General features: G+C 36.2%; 1 protein-coding gene across 2 annotated transcripts in view; it reads right to left on the minus strand.

Moving 5' to 3' along the window:
* The window catches only part of POF1B (POF1B actin binding protein), a 76,137-nt gene extending 71,642 nt beyond the window's left edge, over positions 1–4,495 (minus strand). For both annotated transcript variants that reach the window (XM_012790090.2, XM_012790089.2), the window contains exons 1-2: positions 4,442–4,495; positions 4,001–4,324 (exon numbers count right to left, since the gene is read on the minus strand). In XM_012790090.2, the coding sequence (XP_012645544.2) occupies positions 4,001–4,285 (285 nt within the window). In that variant the 5' untranslated portion in view covers positions 4,286–4,324; positions 4,442–4,495. The remainder of the gene's footprint in view (positions 1–4,000; positions 4,325–4,441) is intronic.
* Positions 4,496–26,457: the final 21,962 nt, after the last annotated feature.

The raw sequence follows: 26,457 nt of genomic DNA on the forward strand, positions 1-26,457 counted from the left end.
GAAATCCTGGCACAGCAGGGAAATGATCCACAATCTTGGCGACCAAAGAAAAAGGGAAAAAATAATATAAACAAAGGTAAGCCCCAGTTGAATAATTATCGAGAATGGAGGCCACTTATAAGCACACATTTTCCCCTAGGCTGCTCTCTAGAGTTAGATTTGGTTTCAAGTTTCAAATTCAAAATAATGGCAACCCTTATAACATATACATTAAAATATCCTTTCTCTCACCAAAATATGTTTCAGTCAATGAAATACTGATAGCCACAGCACAAAATAATCTTTTTAAATGAAATATAGATAGATATAGAGGACATCTACAGACCAGGCCTTGTATATCTGTCCTCTAAGTGAATTCTCCCTGGACAAGAAAATGGTATTTATTCAGAAACTCATAGTGCTTCCTACAAAATAGGCACTTAATAAACATGTGTTCAGTGAACAACTGGTATTAAAAATAACTTATTTTGATCCATTTCTCTCACACACAACAACGCTCCTCTGTATACCTGGAAGATATCTTGAACTTCATGAAAATCTAAATTAGTAGAACAGAAAAATGTAAGTCCAGTGAGTAATTTCTATTGATGCTGTTTTGTGAAGGCAGTATTTCATTTTGAGTTAACTATGGTAGGTTAGTATTTACGCCTTTTTAAAGATTGAATTGTGTTTTGTTTTAAGCCTTATAGAACTCTGTTTATTTATAAAATCACATTCAGTTATAAAATGCCTCTGTGACCTTGATTATACCTGCGTTTGATTATACCTGTTTACAAGGATAGACTCAGTAACTTCAATTCTCCCATTAATTTAGCCAATTTCACCAGCGACTGGTTTCTACATCTAATTTTCTCTGAGAAACACCCTATCAGTCAGAAAAAATAATAACCGAGAAAACCGTAAAATATATCTGATCTGATCAATTATAGAAAAGAAACAAAGCAACACTATATATCTGGCAAAATTTAAAATGTGTTTATATTCATAAACACCATTTTAATGCAAAAGAGGGTAACAGGGGAAAATATGTACTAAAACAGCAGAAATAGAAAACACTAAAGTGCTGTAAAAAGCATTTAGTTAAATCTAAAATGTCTACTACATGAGCTAAAATTAAAATTCAGGAAGCAAAGCAGAATGGCATCAATTTTGATTTCTCAAAGGGAACATATTTCACTACTGGCAATATTTATTTTAAAATCTCATGTCATCCAAATGCCAAGAGGGTAAAAACAAAATAAAAATTTAATTGAATTCATGATAACCAACAGTTTATTGTAATATCCATTTTGATAGCTGCTATGGTTACAAACTCTGGCATCAGAATAATTGCTAGATATTAACTCATCTGAAACATGGCATATTATGGAGAGACTTTATTAAAACATAAAAGGAATAAAAGGGTTTTGAGTAATATGTGCTGTTGCTCATGCTTGGCATGGTACATAATAAAGCTGCCATCACAACTTAACCATTTTGTCAGCATGAAAGTAATTTCAGATCAAATCTAAATACTATTTTACACAATGCCACAATGCCATTCCACTAATAAAAAGGGAGAAAGGAAAATAAAAGAGTCTCCTAGTCACATTCTTTGTGGCAGCCATCTAAAAGCTTTCTTGTAAAAATATCTTATAATTGATTTGTGAATGCCCTTTAATATCAAACTCAGTTTGAAATTTTATAGTCAAATTCCTCTCTTCTTGTTTCACTAAGGGAATAACACTTCTTTTTTTTACCTTTACCACATAGCTAGACTCTCACTTCCCTTACCTATGCCCAGCACTTACTTTTCTTTCTTTTCAATCATAAATAACTTCAGACTTTATAGTACCTTCCATTCCAATCTCTTTACTCCAATGTATATGGCCACACTTACTGCCCCTAATGATCTTTATAAACTCCTCCATGGGAAACTACATTTTAGGATAGAGATAGTCTTGTAAGGATCATTTTGGCAAATATCAGGTAAAAGAAGAAAAATCTTGTAAAAAGCTCACCCAGCTTGGTCCTGGGTCATTTAAAGGGAAAGTTGAACCAAAGAGCAAACAATAAAGCATGATCCTAAAAATTGTTCTATAGTAAATATGTATAATTTCCCAAATTTCAGCTTTTAAATGTATATCTATTTACCTTTCTTTTACTAGCAAGCTGACAAAAAGCTAACTATGTTTAAATAGGTATGACAAATTTTAAAATTCCTATGATAATAGTAATTGTTGTTATTAAACTTCCCATTGTTTTTGAGCTACTATGGAATGAAGGTGACACCCACTTTGTTGTGCATCCTAATACTGAATATTGGAATGTACATTTGCATTATTATTTATAACTTATACAAACTAGTATTTTTTTTTTTTTTTGAAACAGAGTCTCACTTTATCGCCCAGGCTAGAGTGAGTGCCGTGGCGTCAGTCTAGCTCACAGCAACCTCAAACTCCTGGCTCAAGCAATCCTCCTGCCTCAGCCTCCCAAGTAGCTGGGACTACAGGCATGCGCCACCATGCCCGGCTAATTTTTTGTATATATATTAGTTGGCCAATTAATTTCTTTCTATTTATAGTAGAGACGGGGTCTCGCTCTTGCTCAGGCTGGTTTCGAACTCCTGACCTCGAGCAATCCGCCCGCCTCGGCCTCCCAGAGAGCTAGGATTACAGGCGTGAGCCACCGCGCCCGGCCCAAACTAATATTTTTGACCTTTATGTTTTTCTTCCCCTTGACCTCAATACAGGCGGAGTTTTTCTCAACTAGGAAATTACTGACAGTAAATCCAGAGTTTTAAAAAATATTTTCCCTGAAATTAAGCTAGGAGTGAAATAAAGGAGTAAAATTTTGGTATTTGGAGTTTTGAGGTCATCTATATCTTTGAATAATTATTTAAAATAGTTGTATGATGTACTTTAGAAATGTCACTTCGTATCTTACTTAACTTTGTGGTTTTGGGAAAAATAATCCACATAATTCTTGATTGATGAAATAATATAACATAGCATAGTATCTCAATGGTTGCATTTGAGATCTTCACAGTATAAATTGTATCTTGAAAATATAATTTCAGTTTAGACAAAAGTTTCCAGAAAACTTAAAGACATGCAAATTTAATGTAAAGAGAGTCAGAGAAAGAAAATAGAGAAAAGTTGTTAATTTTATATAGTCTTGAAATGTTCTCATTTATTGGCAAGATTATTAGCAGATGTATTGATATTTTAGGGAAAAAAACCCTTAAAAAACAAATTTATTTAATCTTAAATGGTGTCTTAGAATTCTTTTATAGCTTTCATACAATAATTGCTTACATCTTGCCTTCCTCAATCTTATATCCACTCTCTCAGTATTCTTTCTACCAATATTCTATAAATTATTCATCTAGGCTGTCGAATCAATGTGTCATTTTCAGAAGATGAAACGCATATGACAACAAACATTTGCACCTGTCACTTATCCTGGAGCAGGATACTATTTGTTGAACACGAATAATTGCTTATCACTCCATATACGCCATTGTCCTTGCACCACTATATTTGATACAAAAAAGCCTGTTTGCTTCTGTTACAAAATGAATGAGTAGGAACTTGTTTGTAAAAATCTACTGTATTCAAGGCCAGGATCGCTTTGTGGTAGGGGCAAAAGGATAACTTGGATCAGATCTTCCAATCAAATCTAACAGAAAATGAGCCCTCCTATTCTCTGGTTAGATTATGAAAATCATTGGAACTAGAAACAAATAACCACAGGCACTAGTAAATAATAATAATAATAAAAAAAAACAGCCAAGAGAGACATTTGGGTGAGGCGACTATCCAAGGCGTATATATATCTGCAATCCACCAAGAAATAGCCTACACAGAAAATACAAAGGCAAAGGAGCAGAAAGAAAGAAAGAAAGAAAGAAAGAAAGAAAGAAAGAAAGAAAGAAAGAAAGAAAGAAAGAAAGAGAGAGAGAAAATCAGGTTTAAGATCTCCCCTCTCCACTAGCCTGGCATATTTGTCTTTATGGTACCTGAGAATGGTCGCTCCAAACCAAATTTTGGTAGGAGGAGGCGGTTTTGAGAGGGGAGAGTACTTCCCGTGAACCGATGGGGTCCAAGGCCTGCACCACCTTGTTCATGGGCCCACTATAGGTCCTCACTCGCTCATATACCACGTTTTTTTCCGGAGGCTGCTGGGCTTGGTTTGATTGATGGTAGCAGTGGTAATGCTGGGGCTCACACTGCAGCACCTCTGGGGGCTGCTGGGTCCCACAGCTGCTCCTGCTGGTCTCACTCCAATAGCTTGAGCTCATCATCTTCTCAGCCGTCAGCAAGAGACTCCCAAGATGCTTTTCCTAAAGGAACAAACAGAGAAAAACAATAAAAGAAAGGGAAGGCAGGCAGGTAAACCTGTAGAAGCCATTTATCAACCACTTCTGCCCATACTGGTGCCAGAGAGAAATGAGTGTTACCTGAGCAGCAGCAGAGGCAGGTCTGGCAACTGCAGAGGAGACAGCAAAGTATTTGAGTTCAAATGGAAAGGAGCCACCCTGTGAGATTGCTCCAGGAAACGGTACCGACACGCCCCTCAGGGGCGTATTCACCTGACAGGTTTCTGTGCCAGGAGAGGCCCTGCCTTGCACAGAGATAGCTATAAGGCTGCCCAGTAGGTAAAGGAGCCTGGAAAGAGCAGAAATGCAGAATTTCATAGATGAAGCCAGAACTTCCAAGCCCCAGGGCTTGAAAATTTCACAAAGCCATGCTGCCAAAATTTGCTAGAAAAAAGAATCACAAATGTCACATGAAAGTATGTTTTTCGTGGTTCTTAAGCTTAGCAAAGGTAGTTACAAGCATAAGTGTTATCATTCCAGAATCCCAGAACAAAATAAGGGGTATTAATCTAGTAATACACTAATTTTTGCAGATAAATTTACATTCTTTGTCAAACCCCATTGACAATTGCAGTTAAGGGAGAATAGTATGGGATCTCTTTCCAGTACCTCTCTTTAATTTATGGACCTGTTTATTTTGCTCCAGGCCTAGTAAGCTTTTGGATCATACAATGAAGGAGATTTATCTAAATGACTGAATTGCTGTCTGGAAAAGGGTATGGTCAAGAAAACCTAACCATTCCACAAATGCACTATATTTTCGCATTTTTACCTATTGTTTTGCACTTTTTGCAAAGGAATTTATCCTGACCTTATTTGTGCCCCAGGAAACACTGAGTCTGACTGCCTTTTTAATATCTAGTTGTTAAGGGAACTGCAAGTCCTGAGAGGTGCCTTACCTGACATAATGCGATTTAAATGTGTTTGGCACTTATTCCCACTTGAAATTCCAATCATAATGCCTATGTACCCACCAGATTTTGCCTTGCAATATATACTTCAGCACCACTGAACTCCATAATACTCACTGAGGGTGACTTAAGAAGTATCTTCTTGATGTGTATATGGACAATAGGACCTAGCATACCACCAGCATTCTCAAGAATAAGAGAATGTCATCCAGCCGGCTAGCCAGTTTTTTCTGCTGAGTAAACAAAGGGTAATGATTTACTGGTCAATATGTTCAAGGTACTATTCAAGGAGCTTTATATGGATTATTTCATCCTCACAACGACCTTATGGGGGTTTATAGATGAGGAAATGAGGCACAGACATGGAGAGGTTCAGTAACTTCCCAAAGTTATAACTAAGATCTTATCTACATTATACTGCTAGATAATTTTTTTAATTGTTTTGCATCTAGTCATCTAATAACTCTTCCAAATGGAAAAATCAAAAAACACTTCAGAAATGCTAACTTGTAAGTGACTTTAAAAGGAACTTTTTTTTTTTTTTATGGGGGATGTGAGTGCAAACAACTGAAAATCAACCATAAAACAATCTTTAAATTGAGTTGTACATTTACATTTATATTCGTGCACTGTGTGAAGGGCTTTCAAATCTAATCCTTGTTCATTTTAATGCTGTTTCTTAAGAATCAATGAAAAAACAATTAGAAACATGTGACATGTCAAACAGTCTGGTAAAATACTAGATCAATAACTCACTAATATCATTAGCAGTATCATTTTTAATAAACTTTATGTGTGAACAGAGAATGGGTGTCAAGTGGGGTCATCCAGTCAGCTCTGATTGTTAAAATGTTAATTTAAAACAAATACACACACACACACGCACACACACACAGACCTGTGTTCGCACAGAGTGCTGTTAATATCTGCTGCCAGTCAAGAGGTGACCTATTAAATAAAGTAAGAGATTGAGATGAAGAAAAAAATTCCTTCATCTGTAAAAGGGTAACCATACCTGCCCTTCAAATTTCTTGGATATATAGCGTTTTGAGGCAGCCACCTTGATGAAGTTGGGCTACAATTAATGTATAAAACTGATACTTTCACCCAGCCCCTAAATCTCATTCATCACTGGCCCCCATCTCTGGGTATGAAGGACAGAGAGCTTGAAGCTCAAGAATAGTATATAGGAAATGAAATCAGGCACTATCTGGCAGAAAAACCACATCTAACTGTGAAGCAGATGTTGATTACTCTTGTTTACTTCAAAGAAGTGTATGAATCATTATCACCAAAGTTTCTGCTCCTGCTCTGAGAATTCACTTGTGCATTGTATGATCTACATCTCCAATTATTTTATTTCTCCTTTATGAAGATGATGTCAATATTAACTTATTTTTAATTAATAAATATATACATATTTATCCGCTTAACAATAGTACTTGCCCAGGTTTACAACTTGAAAATCCAAGGGATTGACACCCTGTATACTTCAAACTTCATGATTATGCTACCCTTTTCACATTAGTGGGTGGGGCATTAAGAATTTATTCATTATTCTTAGCTCCAGACTTGTTCAGAGATTTCTTAATTACATTTCTAATAGTTCTTTTGTTTCACTAAGTAATATAGATATTTTATGCTTACTATCGAAAAAAACTCATTTACAATGACAGATTTGGGGGACAGAATTGATAACCCCTTAGAAGCTAATTCAGTTCTAATGAATTGAAGAACATCTATAGTTTCTGATTATAAAAATACTGCATTCTTTAAAAAAATCAAATAAGTAAACAAACAAATAAAATTTCAATGGAGAAGACTTATGGGACACTTCAGACACCAATCACAAGCCCCAGGTTGTTTTGTGCCTGTGCTTCCAATGGTCTGGTTATACATGGGAATTCACATGACCCCCTGCCTTGGGTTGATTAATTTGCTAAAATGGCTCATAAAACTCAGAGAAACATGTTTACAGCTTTGTTACAAATGATACTACAAAAGACAAAAGATATTACAAAAGATGAATGAATACCAGATGGAAAAGATGCATAGGGCAAAGCACGCAGGTTCCATGCCCTCTCTAGACGTGCCACTCTCCCTGAACCTCCACTTGTTCAGCTACCTAGAAGCTTTCCAAACCCAGTCGTTATTGGGTTTTGATGTAGGCTTCATTACATAGGCATGATTGATTAAATCATTGGCCATTGGTGATCAACGTAACCTTCACTCCCTTTCCCCTCCCTCCAGGTTGGGGGATAGGACTAAAAGTCCTAACCCTTTAAACCTGCCTAAGTCTTTCCTCTGACCAGCCCCCATTCTGAAGCTATCTAGGAGCTGCTAGCCATCAGTAAACACATTAACATACAAAAAGGACACCTCTTTGTAAATTTCAATGATTTTTGGAAGTTGTATCATAGGAAGGGAAAGGGGGACCAAATCTCTATTTCATAATATCACACCTACCACATAAAAATTCTTAGAATAAAATGTAAAAGTGCTTGTTAATTGTGCTAAACTATTCAGGTATAAGATTTTTAAAATATATTATTTATTATTTACAGATAGTGTGGTCTGATTTTTGTGAAATAGGTTTGAAAACCAAACATGAATGTCCCAGGAGGCTATAGGCCTGGTTTTTAAAAGGCTTAACTACCTGAAACCATTAAGGTAAAACAAATCAGTAATTAATTTATCAAAATTGATGTACAGAACTATCTTAGAATATTAAACAATAAAAGTAATTATAAATTTATCACCAAATACATTTCATCAGCATCAGCAATTTTTATGTGTACAACTAATCTTGTATTCCACCTCTTAGCTTTGGGGGATGATGCTCAAATCTATTTCTAGCCTAGTCATACCACAGAGGCTAATGATATAATGGCAAAAGATAGTTAAAATGAAGTTGTGCAAGTCTTTTTATTAATGCCTTCTCTATGATCAAAGATAAGTATTTACATACTGGAAAGAGTCAACAAGTGTTGGTCAGAAGGAATTGAAGCCCCAAAGTAGATGAGATAATTATATGAAAGCATTTATGCTTTACTAAATGAGTCTAACTCATTTGATCTTGCAGAACTCCATTCCAGCCTTCTGACAGAACTTAAAGTTGAGCTTGTTTAACTGCCATTGAGAAACACATAAACTGGGCAATGTTTCAGAATATAAGATATGAGCAAATCTCTGTCTCGATTTGAAAAAAAAAAAAAAAAAGAGAGAGTGGCAGAGTTTAAAAACTGAGCAAAGGTCCCAGAAAGTCATTTGTAGATACATATCTCTTGATTCCAAAATTTATATGGAAAGATAAAGGAACTAGAATAGCCATACCAACTTTGAAAAGGGAAAAGAAAAAAATTCAATACAAAGATCTAATCTAAAGTTACAATAATAAACACAGTGTGAAATGGGTGAAAACATAGATTAATGGAATCAGAAAAGAGAGCCCAGATATAGACCTACACAGATATGGTCAACTTTTGACAAAGAGGCAAATATAATTTAATGGAGAGAACCAAGTCTTTCCAACAAATGGTCTACAGCAACTACATTTCCATATGTGAAAAAGATGAACCTCAACCTAAACTTCTCATCTTATACAAAAGTTAACTCAAAATGAATTACCAATCTAAATGTAATACATAAAACTATAAAACTCATAGAAGTATACATAGGAACAAATTTCCATAACCTTGGGTTAAGGAGAAACTTCTTAAATATGACACCACAAGCAAAATTTTTAAAAGAAAAAAAAATAGTACATTGGACTTCATTAAGATTAAAATCTTCTGCTCTTTGAAAGTTATTTTTAGGAAAATGAATATACAATCCAAAGACTTGGAGAAATATTTTCAAATTGTATATCTGATAAAGACTTGTTTCCAGAATACATTAAAAAGAAAACAAACCTTAACAATAAGAAAACAAACAACCTAGCTTTGAAAAAATGGACAAGGCAGGATGTGGTGGCTCACACCTGTAATCCTAGCACTTTGAGAGGCTGAGTTAGAAGGACTACTTGAAGCCAGAAGTTCGAAACCACCCTGAGGAAGAGTGAGCCCCTAGCTCCACAAAAAAATAGAAAAATTAGCTGGATGTTGTGGGGAGCGCCTGTAGTCCCAGCTACTTGGAAGGCTGAGGCAGGAGGATTGCTTAAGCCCAGGGATTAGAGGTTACAGTGAGCTATGATCACCCCACTGCATTCTAGCCCAGGCAACTAGTGAGACCTTATATAAAACAACAACAACAACAACAACAAAACAGATGCTCAAAAGATTTTAACAGACAATTCACCAAAGAAGATAAATGGATGGCAAGTAAGCATATGAAAGATGCTCTGCATCAAGTTATTAGGAAAATTAAAATTAAAACCACAATAAGATACCATTAGACACCTATTATGGTAGAAATAAATAGTAATAAAGACCTAACATTACCAAGTGCTTCCAAGGATGAGTAGCAACTGGAACTCTCTACCATTGCTGGTGGAAATGCAAACTCTTGAGTACAGCCACTTTGGAAGACAGTTTGGCAGTTTTATGCTTAACATGTGAACCATCAACCATACTTCCAGGTATTTATCCTAGGTAAATAAAAACATAGGTTCACCAAAAAGCCTGCATTCAAATATTTATTGCAGCCTTATTCATAATCTCCAAAAAATGAAAATGGCTCAGATGCCCTTCCACTTTGATACAGTTATATAATGGAATTGCACTCTGCAGTAACAATGAATGAATCATTTATATATATAACAACATGGATGAATCTTAAGTGAATTTTAGAAAGTAAAAGAATGTGGACTGAAAAGGATACATATTGTATTATTCTATGTATATGGGTTTTATAGAAATGACAAAACCACAGGAACATGGGTTCTGGGGATTAATTCTGAGAAGAAGTTCTGACCATGAAGGCGGGCAGCATCAGGGAATTTTGGGGGGTTTGGAATTGTTCTCTATCCTATTGGTGGTGGTGATTGCAAGAATCCATGCATGAGTTAAAACTCATGAGACAGTACATCAGTAAAAAAGTTAATTTTATGGTATGTCAAATAAAAATAATACAAAACATATTTTAAAAACCCAGATAATCATTAGCACTGTGACTTTGACTTCCACGTAGGCAGGCCAGCCATGTATGGCCCAGGGGAAGCATTCAGTCTTCTTTGTGATTAGATTTTCTTGGAGCATTCTTGAAGAAGAGGATTACCATTAACTGTCAGACTATGAATTACCAAGAGGCTATATTCAATAAAAAATTATACCTATTATTTGGTGTGCAACTCTTACTCTGAGAATACAGAGAAGTTATTTGAAGACCATTTGCTCTGGTTTTCTGTCCTCTCCACACTTTTCTTCAAGTCCCACAAAATGTGTGATTGTGTAGCTATATAAATAGTATGATGTTTGTCAATGTGATATTGTTGGACAAACTAATTACTTGGGAGCAGAGTAACCATGACTACATTTCTACTTTCTTCTCCCTTTTAAAAACAAAATCAAACCATGACAACTGCCATATGCTTCTGTTATAAGTAATTCTTAGGTTAGAAATAACTATAAATATATACATAAATCAGAGGTATAACAGTTCATCCAGAGAATAACCTGCTCACTTTTATGATTTAAACTATAAAAACATAATAATTACTGACTTTTATTTTCAGGAAATGTTAAATAAAGCAGACTAGCTGGGGTTCCAAAATTTTCTATTAATTGATTTTATTAGAACTATTGAAACCCTTCAAAGTTGGTACTCAATGGACATTCCAAATGGGCCAACATTTTACTTTTAAGCATGACAATTGCAACATTAAAATATTCTATCAGCTATGTTTATTTAAAGTTAGAAGTGATTTCCTTAAGAAAGCACAGCACTAGAGGCTAAGATCTAACAAACTTTTTCTCTAAAGCACCAGATAGTAAATAATTTAGGATTTGTAGGGCATAGAATGAAGAGTCTCTTTCTCAACTACTCAATTTTGCCTTCCAGTGCAAAAGCAGTCATAGTTAATGTGCAAATGAATGAGCATGGCTGTGTTCCAGTAAGACTGAATTTACAAAAAATCTGTAGTCCATAGTTTGCCAACCCCTGCTATAGGTGATGACAAGTTTTCATTAGTGCCACTGCTTGGCTTTTTAACTTTTAAGCTTTTTTTTTGAGTCAAGTTATCTTTTTTTCTTATTGGTTTTTTTTAAATGTCAGAATATTAAGGGGGTAAAAGTATTTTGGTTACATAAATTGCTTTTGTACTATTTCAGTTATACTTGTAAGTGTGCCCCATCCCTCAGATAATGTGCATTGTATCCATTAGGTGTGAATTTACCCATCTCCTCCTCCCCCATCCTTCCTGCTTGATTTCCTATGAATGTTATTTCCATATGTGCACACAAGTGTTGACCTATTAGTTTGAATTTAGTGGTGAGTACATGAGGTGTTTGTTTTTCCATTCTTGTGATACTTCACTTAGAAGAATGGTCTCCAGTTCTATCAAGGTTAATAGAAAATATATTAGTTCACCATTTTTTTCTTACGGCTGAGTGGTACTCCATGGTATACATATACTATATTTTATTAATCCACTCATGTATTGATGGGCACTTAGATTGTTTCAACATCTTTGCAACTGAGAATCATGCTGCTATAAACATTTGATTACAGTTGTCTTTTTTACAGAATGTCTTTTTTTTCCTTTGGGTAAATAAATATCCAGTAGTGGGATTGCTGGATCAAAAGATTGTTCTATCTTTAGTTCTTTGAGGTATTTCCATATTACTTTCCACAGAGTCTGCACTAGCTTGCAGTTCCACCAACAGTGTATGAGTGTTCCTATCTCTCCACATCAATGCCAACATTTGCTGTTTTAGGAATTTTTGATAAAATTCATCCTCACTGCAGTTAAGTTGTATTTTATTATAGTTTTGATGTGCATTTCCCTGATCATTAGAGATGTTGAGCATTTTTTCATATACTTGTTGTCCATTAGTCTATCTTCTTTTGAAAAGTATTAGTTCATGTGCTTTGCCCACTTTTTAATAGGGCTATTACATTTTTTTCTTGCTGATTTCCTTGAGTTCTTTATAGATTCTAGTTATCAGCCCTTTATCAAATGTATAGCATGCAAATATTTTCTCTGTTCTGCAAGTTCTCTATACACTCTACTGATTGTTCCTTGGCTCTGCAGAAGTTTTTCAAATTGATCAGGTTCCATTTAATTATTTTTGCAGTTACTGTGATTGCTTTTGAGTTCTTTGTCATAATTCTTTGCTTAGTCCAATATCTATAAAATTTTTCCAACATTTTCTTCTAGAATTCTTATAGGTTCATGCCTTAGGTTAAGCCTGTTATCCATCGTGAGTTGATTTTCATGAGGTGAGGAGATGGGCTGACCACATTTCAGTCTTCTACATGTTTCTATCTAATTCTCCCAGCAATATTGATTGAATAGAGATTCTTGCCCCCATGGTATGTTTTTGTCTCCTTTGTCAAAGATCAGGTGGCAATATGAGGATGGTTTTATATCTGGGTTCTCAATTTTGATCCACTGGTCTATGTCTCTGTTCTTGTGCCAGTAACATGCTGTTTTGGTTACTATAGCCTTATAGTTTTGATGTCAGATAAATTGATGCTTCTCAATTTGCTTAAGCTTGCTTTAGGTGTGTGGGGTCTCTTCTGCTTCCATATGAAGCATAGAATTATTTTTTTCTAGATCTGTGAAATACGATGTTTGTATTTTAAAGGAGATTGCATTGAACCTGTAGATCACTTTGGGTAATATAGACATTTTAACAATGTTGATTCTGCTAATCTCTGTGCATGATGTTTTCCATCTGTTTAGGTCTTCTGCTATTTCCTTTCTCAGTGTCTCATAGTTTTCCCTGTAGAGGTCTTTCACATCCCTAGTTAAATATATTCCTAGGAATTTTATATATTTTTTTGCTATTATGAAAGGTATTGAGTCTTTTATTTGATTCTCAGCTTGATTGTTATTGGTGTATATGAATGCTACTGATTTGTGCACGTTGATTTTGTAACCTGAGACTTTGGTGAATTTATTTATAAATTCCAGAAGTCTCTTGGCAGATTCTTTGGGGTTTTCTAGGTATGAGATCATGTCATCAGCAAAGAGTAATAGTTTAATCTCTTCTGCTCTAATTTACATACTGTTAATTTCCTTTTCTTGTCTCAGTGCTCTGTATAGGACTTCTAGCATAATTTTGAATATAAGTGGTGATAGTGGGCAACCTTGTCTGCATTCAATTCTAAGTGGGAATGCTTTCAATTGTTTACTATTCAATATGATGTTGGCTGTGGGTTTGTCATATATGGGTTTTATCATTTTAAGGTAAGTTCCATCTATCCCTATTTTGTTAAGCTTTGTTATGATAAAAGGGTGCTGAATTTTGTGAAATGCTTTTTCTGTATCTATTGAGAGCATCATATGGTCTTTGTTTTTATTTCCATTTAGGTGGTGAATTACATTTATAGATTCAAGTATGTTGAATGATCCTTGCATTTCTGGGATGAAATCCACTTGGTTGTTATGGATTATTTATTTATTTATTTATTTTGATGAGCAACTTGATTCAGTTTGCTAGGATTTTCTTGAGAATATTTTAATCTATGTTCATAAGGCATATTCATCTGCAGTTTTCTTTTTTTGTCAAATCATATCCTGGCTTTCATATTGAGGTGATCCTGGCTTCATAAAACATGTTGGGGAGGATTCCTTCCATCTCAATGTTATGGAATAATTTCTTCAGGATAGGTACCAGTTCTTCTTTGTAGGTCTGGTAAAATGCAGGCATGAAACCATGTGGCCCAGGACTTTTTTTGTTGGAATATTTTTTATTGCTGCTTCAATTTCTACTTCGATTTCTGTACTTCAATTGGCGTTTTCCAGAATTCTATTTCTTCCTGATCGAGCTTAGGGAAGCTGTGTGTTTCTGAGAATTTGTCAATTTTCCCCATTTTCAAGTTTATGTGCATAGAGATTTTTATGGTATTCATAGATGAAATTATGTATTTCTGTGACATCAGTTGTATTTCAATGGTATCCTTTTTCATTCATGATTGAACTTATTAGATTACTTTATTTTATGCTTCCGGTTTATCTGGTGAGGGGTCTGTCAATTTTGTTTATCATTTCAAAGAAACAACTCTTTGCTTCATTAATATTCTGTATAGTTCTTTTGTTATCAATTTCATTTAGTTCTGCTCCAATCTTGGTTATTTCTTTTTATCTGCTGATTTGGGGGTTAGTTTGCTCATCCTGTTCCTGTTCCTTGAGATGATTTATTAGATTGTTGATTTGTGATCTTTCTGTCTTTTGGATGTAGGCACTTATGGCAATGAATTTTTCTCTGAGGACTGCATTAGCTGTATCCCACAGATTTTGATAACTCATGCCCCTTTATCATTCAGTTCAAAGAATCTTTTGATTTCCATCTTAATTTCCTCCTTGACCCAATTATCATTCAGCAGTGGGTTGTTTAGTTTCCATGACTTTGTGCAGAGATGAATGTTTCTGTCGGAGCCGATTTCTAATTTTATTCCACGGTGATCTGAGAGGATGTATGGTATAATTGTTATTTTTAAAAATTTTTTGCAATATGTTTTGTGGCCTAGTATGTGATTAATGTTAGCAAATGTCTCACTAGCTGATAAGAAGAACATATTAAGTGGTCCACATATATTCAGTGGTTTGGGGGAAGAACTTTCTGTAAATGTCTGTTAGACTCATTTGTTCTAGCATTCTCTTTCAGTGAATTGTTTCTTTGTTTATTTTCTGTTTGGAGAATCTGTCCTGTTCTGTCGGAATGGTGTTGAATTCCCCGGTTATGGTGCTGTTGCATATCATTTTGTTTAAATCAAGTAGGATTTGCATTATGAATCTGGGTGCACTTGTGTTTGATGCATAAATATTTCAAATTGTTATGTCTTGTTGTTGTATTGTTCCGTTTACCATTATATAATGACCACCCTTGTCATTCTTTACTTTTGTTGATTTGAAATCTATGTTATCTGATCTGAGAACTGCCACATCAGCTTTCTTTCAGTTTCCATTTGCATGAAATATTGTTTTCCATCCCTTTACCTTGAGTCTGAATGAGTCCTTATCATTTAGATGTGTTTTCTTGAGACAGAAGATACTTGGCTTGTATATTTTTTATCCATTCAGCCAACCTATGTCTCTTCAGTGGGGAGTTCAAGCCATTTGCATTTATTGGAAGAATTGATAAGTGGGGTGGTTTTCTGTTCATACTGTTGAGTAGAACTTTTTTGCTTTGTTTTATATCTTGAGCCATTGTGATATCTAGACTTTGACCTTTAGCGTTTGGGTGATTTTACCCTTGAGGTTGTTTATTGTGCTGATCTATGTATAATGCAGTTCTGAGTACTTCCTGCAGGGGAGGTCTTGACAAAGTCCCTCAGTGTTTCTGTCTCTCAGAAAGTCTTTATTTCCCCCTTATACACCAAAGTTAGTTTTTCAGGGTACAAAAATTCTAGGCTGGGCATTATTCTGTTTGAAAAGACTGAGAATGGGGCCTCAACCTTTTTTGGCATATAAGGTCTCAGTTGAGAAGTCCTCAGACAGGTTCTCCTTTGTATGTTACCTACTATTTTCACCTTATATTTCTTAGGAGCACCTCTTTCATGTTTATTTAGCACAGTCTGATGACTATGTGTCATGGTATTTGCCTCTTTTCACTGAGTCTCCTAGGAATACTTTGAGTTTCTTCTACCTTGATGTCTAGATTTCTAGCAAGGCCACAGAAATTTTCCTCAATTATTTCCCCAAATAGGTTTTCCAACCCTTGTGTATTTTCTTCTTCACCCTAAGGGATGCCTGTGATCTTATGTTAGGCTTATTTACACAGTTCCATATTTCTTGTAGGCTTTATTCCTTCCTCTTATATCTCTTCTCTATCTTTTTGACTGACTTGTTTAATTCAAAGGTGTTGTCTAGGCCAGGCACAGCAGCTCATGCCTGTAATTCTAGCATTCTGGGAGGCCAAGGTGGGTGGATCAATCAAGGTCAGGAGTTTGAGACCAGCCTGAGCAAGAGTGAGACTCCATCTCTACTAAAAATAGAAAAAAAAATAGCTGGACAACTAAAACCATATAGAAATATTATCTGGGAATGGTAGCACATGCCTGTAGTCCCAGCTGTTTGGGAGGCTGAGGCAGGAGGATTGCTTGAGCTCAGGTGTTTGAGGTTGCTGTGAGCTAGGCTGACACCACGGCACTCTAGCCCAGGCAACAGAGACACCATCTCAAAAAACAAAACAAACACAAAAACAAAACAAAAACAAACAAACAAAACCCAAAAAACCCCAAACAAACAAACAAACAAACAAAAAAACAAAGGTGTTGTCTTCACATTTCGAGGTTCTTTCTTCTGCCTGATGTAACCTATTCTTAAGGCTTTCCACTGTGTTTTGTATTTCCTTGAATGAGTTTTTCATTTCCAGATGTTCTGTTTGATTTATTTTTAATAATTCAATTTGGTTTTTTTAAATCAAAAGTTTAGTTTATTACATCTCAAACAAGAAGCAGTACAATCAGTCAAAGTATGCACGTAAATCATCAACACAGTTTTGTCATCTAATGGTAGCTTGTTTATGTCAGCAGTGAAGAAGCCTGAAAAGTGAGTGGCGATAAAGATGCTTTCTACAGCTTGTAGAGAATTGAAAATTTTTCCTTGCAAGAAGCAGTCGAAAGCCTAGAAGAAGTGGTAGTCATATGGCACAAGGTCTGGTGAATAGGATGGATGACAGAGAGTTTCCAAGTCCAGCCGCTGTAGTTTGAACAGCATTGTTTTGGGAGACATGTAGTCTTGCAAGAGGATTGGTCTGTCTCTATTGACCAATCTTGGTTGCTTAATTGCAAGCATCCTCTTTATTTTATCCAGCTCATTGCAGTAGACATCCATTGTAATTGATTGACCAGGTTTCATGAAGCTGTAGTAGATAATACTAGTGCTGGACCACCAAACAGACACCATTAGCTTTTTTGGATGAATATTCAATTTTGGACTGGGTTTCAGCACTTCATCTTTATCCAGCCATTGTGCTGAATGCTTGTGATTGTCAAAAAGAATCCATTTTTCATCACATGCAACAATATGGTGTAGAAATTTTTTTTTTCAGTTGTGACAGCAAAGAAAGGCAAGCTTTGAGTTGATTTCTCTTGTGAAACTCATTTAGTTTATGTGGAACCTATCTATCCAGCTTCTTTACCTTCCCAATTTGTTTCAAATGGTCCAATATTGTTAGAACAGTGACGTCAAATCTTGCTGTTAATTCATGTGTAGGTTAAGATGGATTTGCTTCCATTACAGCTTTCAGCTCATCATTATCCACCTTGGTCTCAGATCATCCACATGGCTCATTTTCAAGATTAAAATCACCAGAATTAAACTTCTCAAACCATCAACGTACTGTGTGTTCATTAGCCACATCCTTTCCAAACACTTTGTTGATATTTTGAGCTGTCTGTGCTTCACCTTGTCCATGACAGAACTCATATTAAAAAATGACACAAATTTTTGACTTATCCAGGGTTTCACAAAAATTGCTCCAATAAAATTTTTGAAAGATAATCATAAGCCAAAATGTGCATTTGAAAGACTGAGGATGTACCTTCACAAAAAAAATACAAGTGTCAAAGTGACATGTCAGAGATATCAACTGTGAAACTTAGTACTTAATGAAAGCATGTGTTTCCTGCATTCTTTTGTGATTTTTTTGTGTTGGGTTTCTATTTTATCTTGTGTTTCATTGAGATTCTTTATAATCCATGCTTGAAATTCTTCATCTGTCATATCGATATTCTGATTTTGGTTGTTATCTATTGCTAGACAACTGGTGTTCCCTTTTGGAGTGTCCTTTCACTCTGATTCTTCATATTTTCAGGATATATTGCTGATTTCTTCTCATCTGGAGAAGGCATTGCTTCTTACCTCTTTGGATTTTCTTTTGTTTAGAAAATGACATGCTCAGTTTAACCTCTGAGCCAATAGGTGGTTCTTTTGTGTGAAAATCAACCACACTCTGTACGATTGAGCCAGTAAATGCTATAAAGAGTGTGCAAATTTGTCTCCATGGCAGTAGGTGACACTTGCTGGAAGGAACATGCCACAGTGTTCTTTTGGGTCCTGTGACCGGCTCTAGTTCCTTAAGAGAAGCACTTTAATGTTATAGATGCGAGGTGGGTTCCTGGGACTTCTAGGTGAGTCCATACTCTCCTCCATAGCAGAGGTGTGTGGGGGAGTGAGGCTGGCAGGGGTTGGATTCAGGCTATTGGCTGAAGCTCCACAAATATTGGCAAGGGATCTGCTTCAGCAGGGGTCAAAAGTCTGCTCACTACATCTAGGCAAAGCTGCCAGGAAGGGGCTTATGTGGCCCCACTCAACCAGAAAGTCTGCATGTGGAGGTGGGGCTGTCAGAGACCCACAGTTGAGCAGTCTGTAGTGGGCCTTGCTCTTTTCCACAATCCCCTAATCTGTGGTTTCTCCTGCATCTGCTGGCAGGCAGGCCCTCATGCCAGGTGAGCTTCCCTACAACTATGATGCAGGCTGACTGTTTCCCTGCCCATGATCCTTGCCTGAGCTGACAGGCTGGAGTGCAGTTGGATGATCGTAGCTCTTTGTATTGCTGCCCAACCAGGTTCATTTGCCCATTGCCCAGGAGGAAGTCAATGCACTGAGACAGCAGAGTTTGCAACAGAGAAAGAGTTTAATCAGCATAGCACTAAGTGAGGGAGATGGGAGAAATTTCTCAAATCTGCCTCCTTGAGAATTTGGGAGACAGGGTTTTTAAAAACAATTTGACATAGACAATTGGGTCTGCTAATTGGCTGGATTTGGGGAGGAACCATAGGGTTGTAGAAATAGTCTTCTTTGCTGACCAGGTTCTTGGGTGGGGGTTCAAGTCCAGTTGAGTCAATTCCTCAGTATGAGCCACTGGTCTGAATGGGTCAGTCATTCCACTGGAATGTGGGACCTGGAAGATATCTCAGAAACCACCCCTAGGTTTCAAAAAGATGATGTTTCTCTCTATGGAGAAAGCTAAGAATCTTTATGACCACCAGCTATGTTGTTACAGAGTGGCAACTATAGAGAAGCAAAAAGGAGGACAGTGGATAATTATTACCATTATTTTTAGCTAGGCCCTGACCACAGTTCTTGCCTTGTACCCATGTATCAATTTGTAAAGGTGGTTTCAACTGTAACCTTGAAATCCTGGGCTCAAGTGATCCTTCTACCTCAGCCTCCCATATAGCTAGGATTACAGGTGCATGTCACCATGCTTGGCTAATTCTTTTAGTTATTCAATAGAGACAGGGTCTCACTATATTGCTCAGGCTGATCCTGAACTCCTATCCTCAAGCAGTCCTCCTGCCTTGGCCTCCCAAAGTGCTGGGATTACAGGCCTGAACCACCATGCCTTGTGGTTTTAATTGTGGTTTTAATTTGAATTTCCCTAATGATTCTGTGCTGAGCATCTTTCATATGCTTATTTGCCATCCATTTATCTTCTTTGGTGAATGGTCTATTGAAATTTTTTGTTTTTCAAAAGACTGTTTTTATTGTTGAGGGTCAAGACTTTTTGTTTTTGTGCTGCTTCTAGAAGCTTTGTTCTTTAATGGGACATGGGGTGATTTGTTCATCTAGCTGCTTTTGTGTAGCCATACAGTGCATATTTTGAGTGACACAAACTGCACTTTATACAGATGATGTCTTGTTCCCCTCAGTCCTCCATAAAAACAAAAAGGAAGTTACAAAGTGCCTGTTGATTGCATCAGGAAGGTAATCAGTTCTGTGAGCGAAATAAATCATTCTTTTTATAGAATTATTCTATTAAACCATAAAATGATATTATATTTCACAGGACATGTCCTTTACAATACATAATCTTTTAAAAATTTACACTCAGCATACTTATAAATTACTTTAAATCCATTAAAATAATACTAAACTGTAGTCCACACCTTTCCCATAGTAAATACAAATACTTAGTTCAAAAGGTGCAACTTTTATATGACATAAGAGGGCTAATAAATAGGCATTAAGAATGGATGGATAAGCCGGGCGCGGTGGCTCACGCCTGTAATCCTAGCACTCTGGGAGGCTGAGGCGGGCGGATTGCTCGAGGTCAGGAGTTCGAAACCAGCCTGAGCAAGAGCGAGACCCCGTCTCTACTATAAATAGAAAGAAATTAATTGGCCAACTAATATATATATATAAAATTAGCCGGGCATGGTGGCGCATGCCTGTAGTCCCAGCTACTCGGGAGGCTGAGGCAGGAGGATCGCTTGAGCCCAGGAGTTTGAGGTTGCTGTGAGCTAGGCTGACGCCACGGCACTCACTCTAGCCTGTGCAACAAAGCGAGACTCTGTCTCAAAAAAAAAAAAAAAAAAAGAATGGATGGATAGCAAGGTGACAGGCCCATGGATGGAGTTTTTTTGAAAACAGTTTCAACCAATAGACCATCAAGACCTAAGAGATCCATCTCCACAATCATCATTTTGCTATTACCCTTTTAACACCAAATCAAATGAGGGAGTGGTTCCAGAGAAAAGTGGTGAAAAATATTTTATCTAGAAAGACCACTCCCACAAATACCAAGGAACTTTACTACGAAGGCCAGCATGGTGTTGGGGTACAGTGTTGGGGAGTTGTCACCAAAGTATGGGTGGACATAACACACTTTTGTCAATACAGAATGATGCATGCCCCACACCCAGCTCCCCACCAAGAAGGAAAAAGAAAGAGGATGATGAAGAAAGCCATCTGGACTATGTTTCTTTTTAAAAGTAAAACTCTCTTAGCTTTGAACACATCCTGAGAATGTTTTCTTCTCTCTAGTTCACCAAAGTGCTTGTGAAAGGTACACATTCATTAGTTACAGTTAAAAACACACAGCCCACAGGCAGTGAGGTGGGACTACAGAATCTTGCTGGCCCGCATCTTTTCAACACATTTCTGTGACCCTCTCTGTCTTTGTCAGTAAAAGCAACACTACTGTGATGAAACATAGAAGTCTTTACTAACCTTCCAGCAGGGTAAGAGCTATGGCAGGTTTCCAAAGCATGAGAAGGTAAGGGTTCTGGTATTCTAGCCCCTGACCTCAGGTCCTTCTGTCTCTCTCTACAAGGCTCATAGTGGGAGGGCTGTATCTCCCTTGGTGTTTGCAGAAGCCCAGAGTGGCAAAATAATTTAAATGGCAGGAAATACAAAGTACACTGCAAACTAAGCATGTTACCTCCCTGAACCCTGCCTGTATTTGCTGTTAATTTGCTACAATTTGTGATTCAGAATGAAATTACACTTCTCTGTTTCTGTTACATTTTCTAAGATACACACAATTAAAGGGATATGTTGGCTTTAATGGGCAGAATTGACAATCCAGGTTTTGAGGCTGGGAATGTGTGCTGTGACTACAATGCTCTGCATTTGGGAGTATGAACTCCAAATGTGGGGCTGTCTCACTGTTGCCATGCAGAGATTTCCTTTGAGGCATTTGAGAAAGAAAAGAAGCAAAGAAGCAATAGGAAATCACAAAATTGACACATATTAAGATTAAATATCTTAATCCTAAGTGTTGTAGCATCACCTTATGGTGACATAACTTTAACCATGCAGAGAACCAGTTAAGAAGAGATGGAAGTAGATACAGCATTTGGTTCTGAAGGTTTTTAAGAGTATGGCTTCATCTCTTTGTCAGGCCAAGAAGGCCTATTATCGTACGAGAACAGCTTTCTTGCCCTCAAAGGGAGGAGCCCATACTTGCTCACTATTTTTACAACTCTGTGGACCTATCTTCCCCACCCTGATCCCCATTCTGGTAGCTTGTTAAATAACTAGAAATCCACAAATATAGAAACCAAGAAACAAATATTGTTTATTTAATTTTATCCAAATTCAGGTTTCAGGTCCTGGAGAAAAATTATAAAGTCTCTTAACATCCATCACCTAGCTCCTATAAAGTGACCTATATACGTACTTTTTTAAGTGTTAAAAACTTATCTTGCAAAAAAACCTCACAAAGATTTAGAAGGAAAAACATGTGCCAAGATGTGTTCCCCGGGCCATTCCTCTGGGCCAAAGGAAATTATTCAACAAGGATAATCTCTTTTTAAAAATATGGTATTTAACTAACATTCTGGAGCAAGTGGAGAGTAACAGTTAATGCCCAGTAACCCACTACTCTCCCAAGGATACCAACACACACGTTGTGTGGCCTGGCACTGGGCCAAGGAACCAGAAATCCCACTTTGACATACTATGCTGAGGGGTTTTCCTTTAGCAGATTCTTCAAATTTAAGATTATTAAAGGCTTAACATTTATTACTCCTCAGGACAACATGAACAAGGTGGCAGATGTTTGTGGGACATAAGACTTAACATTTACTCATTAACCATCATCATTCTGGAGATTTTACGAGCTTCCTTTCCCTGGCTCAATTCTGAACCTAAACCAGGGAGAAGTAAGACTCCTGCTACCTTTAGCTACCACTCAGAACTATGCTCCATGTCTGACCTCTGGGGCTGGCCAGTAGCCACTGAAGCAGTGGCATGAGGTTCAATGTTGTGTTTACAGGAGAGACTTTGCCTTTAAAAAAACGACTTAATATTTCTATAACTTCAAATTAAAGAAGTATGAAAAGGAAGAATAACCAAAATACAGGTTATAGATGGTAACGGCTCTTTTTCAGAACAGTGCATGTAGTAGCTAGACAAGATGCATTTAGTAACTTTAAAAATAAGCACTTTCACATACTAAAGAAAGGGTATTAGTTTCATTTTTCATATTATAAATGGCAAAACCAGATTTCTAATCCCACAAATTCTAAGACATTTAAATGCTTTATAACTTAGGTGTATGAAGACCACCAGTGGTGAAAATGATGACGAGTGGCTCTCAGCCCCTGTCCAGTGGCCCCTAATCTGTGGGAAGAAATTTCATGGGAAGGAGGGAAGCACAAGGTTAAAAAGTAATATGCCTACTATACATATATACTTACAGTAAACTTCAATAACCAGAATATTAAAAAATGTAGCTTCAAGTAGTCTTTGATTTTTTTAAAAAAATCTATTTAATACTGATGGTCTGAGGAAAAGAAGATAAAAGTTAGATGGGTGATATTAAAAACCTTTTCATTTTTTGCAGCTTTCTGTGACACTCATGCAATGTTGTGTGTGAATGTTTGCAAAGAACTGATTAAATGGTCACATTATTTATCTAAGCCTGTGGTGGGAATCCACCAGTAGATGCATAAGCTCATATGTGGTCTTCAATTTAATTTATACAAGGAGAAAAGCCTGAATGAATTAGGATGAAAACCTCATGTGTAGAGATCACCATGTTTCTGGGAAATTAAAAAAAAAAAAAAAAAAAAAGGAATCTGATCCTAGGACCAGGAAACATAGGAATAGTATGGCTACTGACACTTTAGCCCATGCAATATATTTGTCAGGAACTAAACAGGAGTTAAACCAACAGTGATTATTATGACATCAAACATCATCAAAAAACAAAACATGTACTCTATTCTTCACTGTATAATCAGATGTCTGAGACACATTCTGATGACTTAATGGAAACAATCACTTTTTTACTTTCTCCAGAATATAACATGGAATGTTTTTCAAAAATCTTAAAATAGAGGGCTTGGGTTTTTGTCTATAAATCCTGGGAAAAAATTATATTTCACCCCGCTCCTAAACTATCTCAAAATAAACCCAAAGGCTTTTGCTTTCATGGTTAAGACTTTTTAAATGTATTCTGTTGGAATTGATTTCTAATTTTATTTCATTGTGATCTGAGAAGATATGTGGGTATAATTTCTGTTTTTGTTTTTTATTTTAATTTCTTGAGATCTGTTTTATGGCCTAGGATGTAATAAATTTTAGAGAAACTTCCATGAGCTGACTAGAAGAATATATATTCAGTGTTATTTGGGTGGAATGTTCTGTAGATGTCTGTTAGGCTCATTTGTTCTAGAGTTCTGTTTAAGCTCATTTTCTCTTTGCTTATTTTCTGCTTGAAGGATCTGTCCAGTTCTGTCAGTGGGGTGTTGAAGTCACTGGCTATTAGGAAGTTGCTGTTTATCATTTTGTCTAGATCAAGCAGGATTTGCTTTATGTTTCTGTATGCTACTGTGTTGAGTACATAAATATTTAGAATTGTTAAATCTTCTTGTTGGATTTTCCCACTACCACTATATAGTGACCATCTTTATCTTTCTTTACTTTTGTTGCTTTAAAGTTTATGTTATCTGATATAAGAATGGCTACTCCAGCTTTCTTTGGGTTTCCATTTGCCTGGAAAATTGTTTTATATACCTTCGCCTTGAGTCTGAATGAGTTCTCCTGGGTAAGATGCATTTCCTCTACACAGCAGATACTTGGCTTGTATATATATTTTTTTATCCATTCAGCTAGCCTTCAGTGGGCAATTCAAGCCATTCACATTTATTGAGAGAATTGATATTTGGGGTGCATTTCTGTTCATCCTGTTGGGTGGACTCATATTGTTTGTTTGTTTGTTTGTTTGTTTGTTTATTTATTCAGATAGAGTCTCACTCTGTTGTCCAAGCTAGAGTGCCATGGCATCAGCCTAGCTCACAGCAACCTCAAACTCCTGGGCTCAAGTAATCATTCTGCCTCAGCCTCCTGAGTAGGTGGGACTATAGGCATTCACCACCATGCCTGGCTATTTTTCTATATATTTTTAGTTTTCTAGCTAATTTCTTCCTATTTATTAATAAAGACGGGGTCTCACTCTAGCTCAGGCTGGTGTAGAAATCCTGAGCTGAAATGACTCATCCACCTCAGCCTCCCAGAGTGCTAGGATGACTCATATTGTTTTGTTTTACCTCTTGAGCCATTGTGGAATCAGCGTTCTGGATTTTACAATGGTGGGTGTCTACTGTGCTGGTCAGTGTATAATGCAGGTCTGAATACTTACTGCAGGGCAGGTCTGATCTTTGCAAATTCCATCCATCATTGCTTGCCTGGGAAAGTCTTTATTTCTCCCTCATATAAGAAGCTTAGTTTTGCAGGATAAAGAATTCTAGGTTGGCCATTATTCTGTTTTAGAAGACTGAGAATTGGTCTCGAGTCCCTTCTGGCTTTTAAAGTTTCAGTTAAGAAATATTGAGTCTTTTATTAGATCTGCAATATACAAATATTTCCTCCAGTCTTTGGTTTGTGTATTCATTTTCATAACAATGACTTTAAAAGGACAAATTTTTAACTTTGACATAGTCTAATTTGTTCTTATTTCTTCTTGTATATATTGTGCTCTTGGTTTAATATATGTAATATTTATCTAACACAAAATTGTATTTTATGTTTTCATTTAGTTTGTTGACTTCGTATCTTTTAGTTCTATGTTTAGGTCTATAATCAATGTTGAGTTCATTTTTTCTTAACATTCAAAATTTGTGTCAAGATTCCTTCTTTTTGCACATGGAAGTACAGTTGTTCTACCATTTGTTGAAAATTCTATCCTTTTCTCATTTAATTGCCTTTGCATCATTGCCAAATTTCAATTGACCATGTATGTGTTGGTCTACTTCTAGGTTCTCAGTTCTATTTTATTGATTTATATATTTATCCTCACTCTAATAACACACTGTCTTGATTACTGTAGCTTTATATTAAGTTCTAAAATTAGGTAGTTTGAATTACAGTGAAATTGTTAACTTTAAACATAATGGTTAGAAAAGAAGAATGGCCAAAAGTCAATGAATTAAGACTTCCATCTCTAGATGTTAGGAAAAGAAAAGCATTAAAAACAAAGAAAGGAAAAATAAAAATAAAAAATAAAAAAAAATAGTGAAACAGAAAACAAGGATACAGTTGGGAAGATCAATGCCAAAATTGAACAGTTCAGAAAACGGAAACCACATAAAACAGAGTGAATGAAGAGATGTACTTTATCAGGAGTGGAAAACCTGAAATGAATATATATATTGCAATCATATTAAGATAATTTATATTAAAATAATTATATATTATAAATAACGTTTCACTAAGAAATTTGAAATTTAAGTAAAATAAAAAGCAAATTTCTAATATGTTGAACTTAGCAACTTTATCTGACTCAAAAAGAATTACAAAACACAAATATGTCCACTAAAGAATTTGATTCTGAATTTTTTTTTAAA

The sequence above is a fragment of the Microcebus murinus genome, chromosome X (assembly GCF_040939455.1).
Source record: "Microcebus murinus isolate Inina chromosome X, M.murinus_Inina_mat1.0, whole genome shotgun sequence".
NCBI classification, from domain to species: domain Eukaryota; kingdom Metazoa; phylum Chordata; class Mammalia; order Primates; family Cheirogaleidae; genus Microcebus; species Microcebus murinus.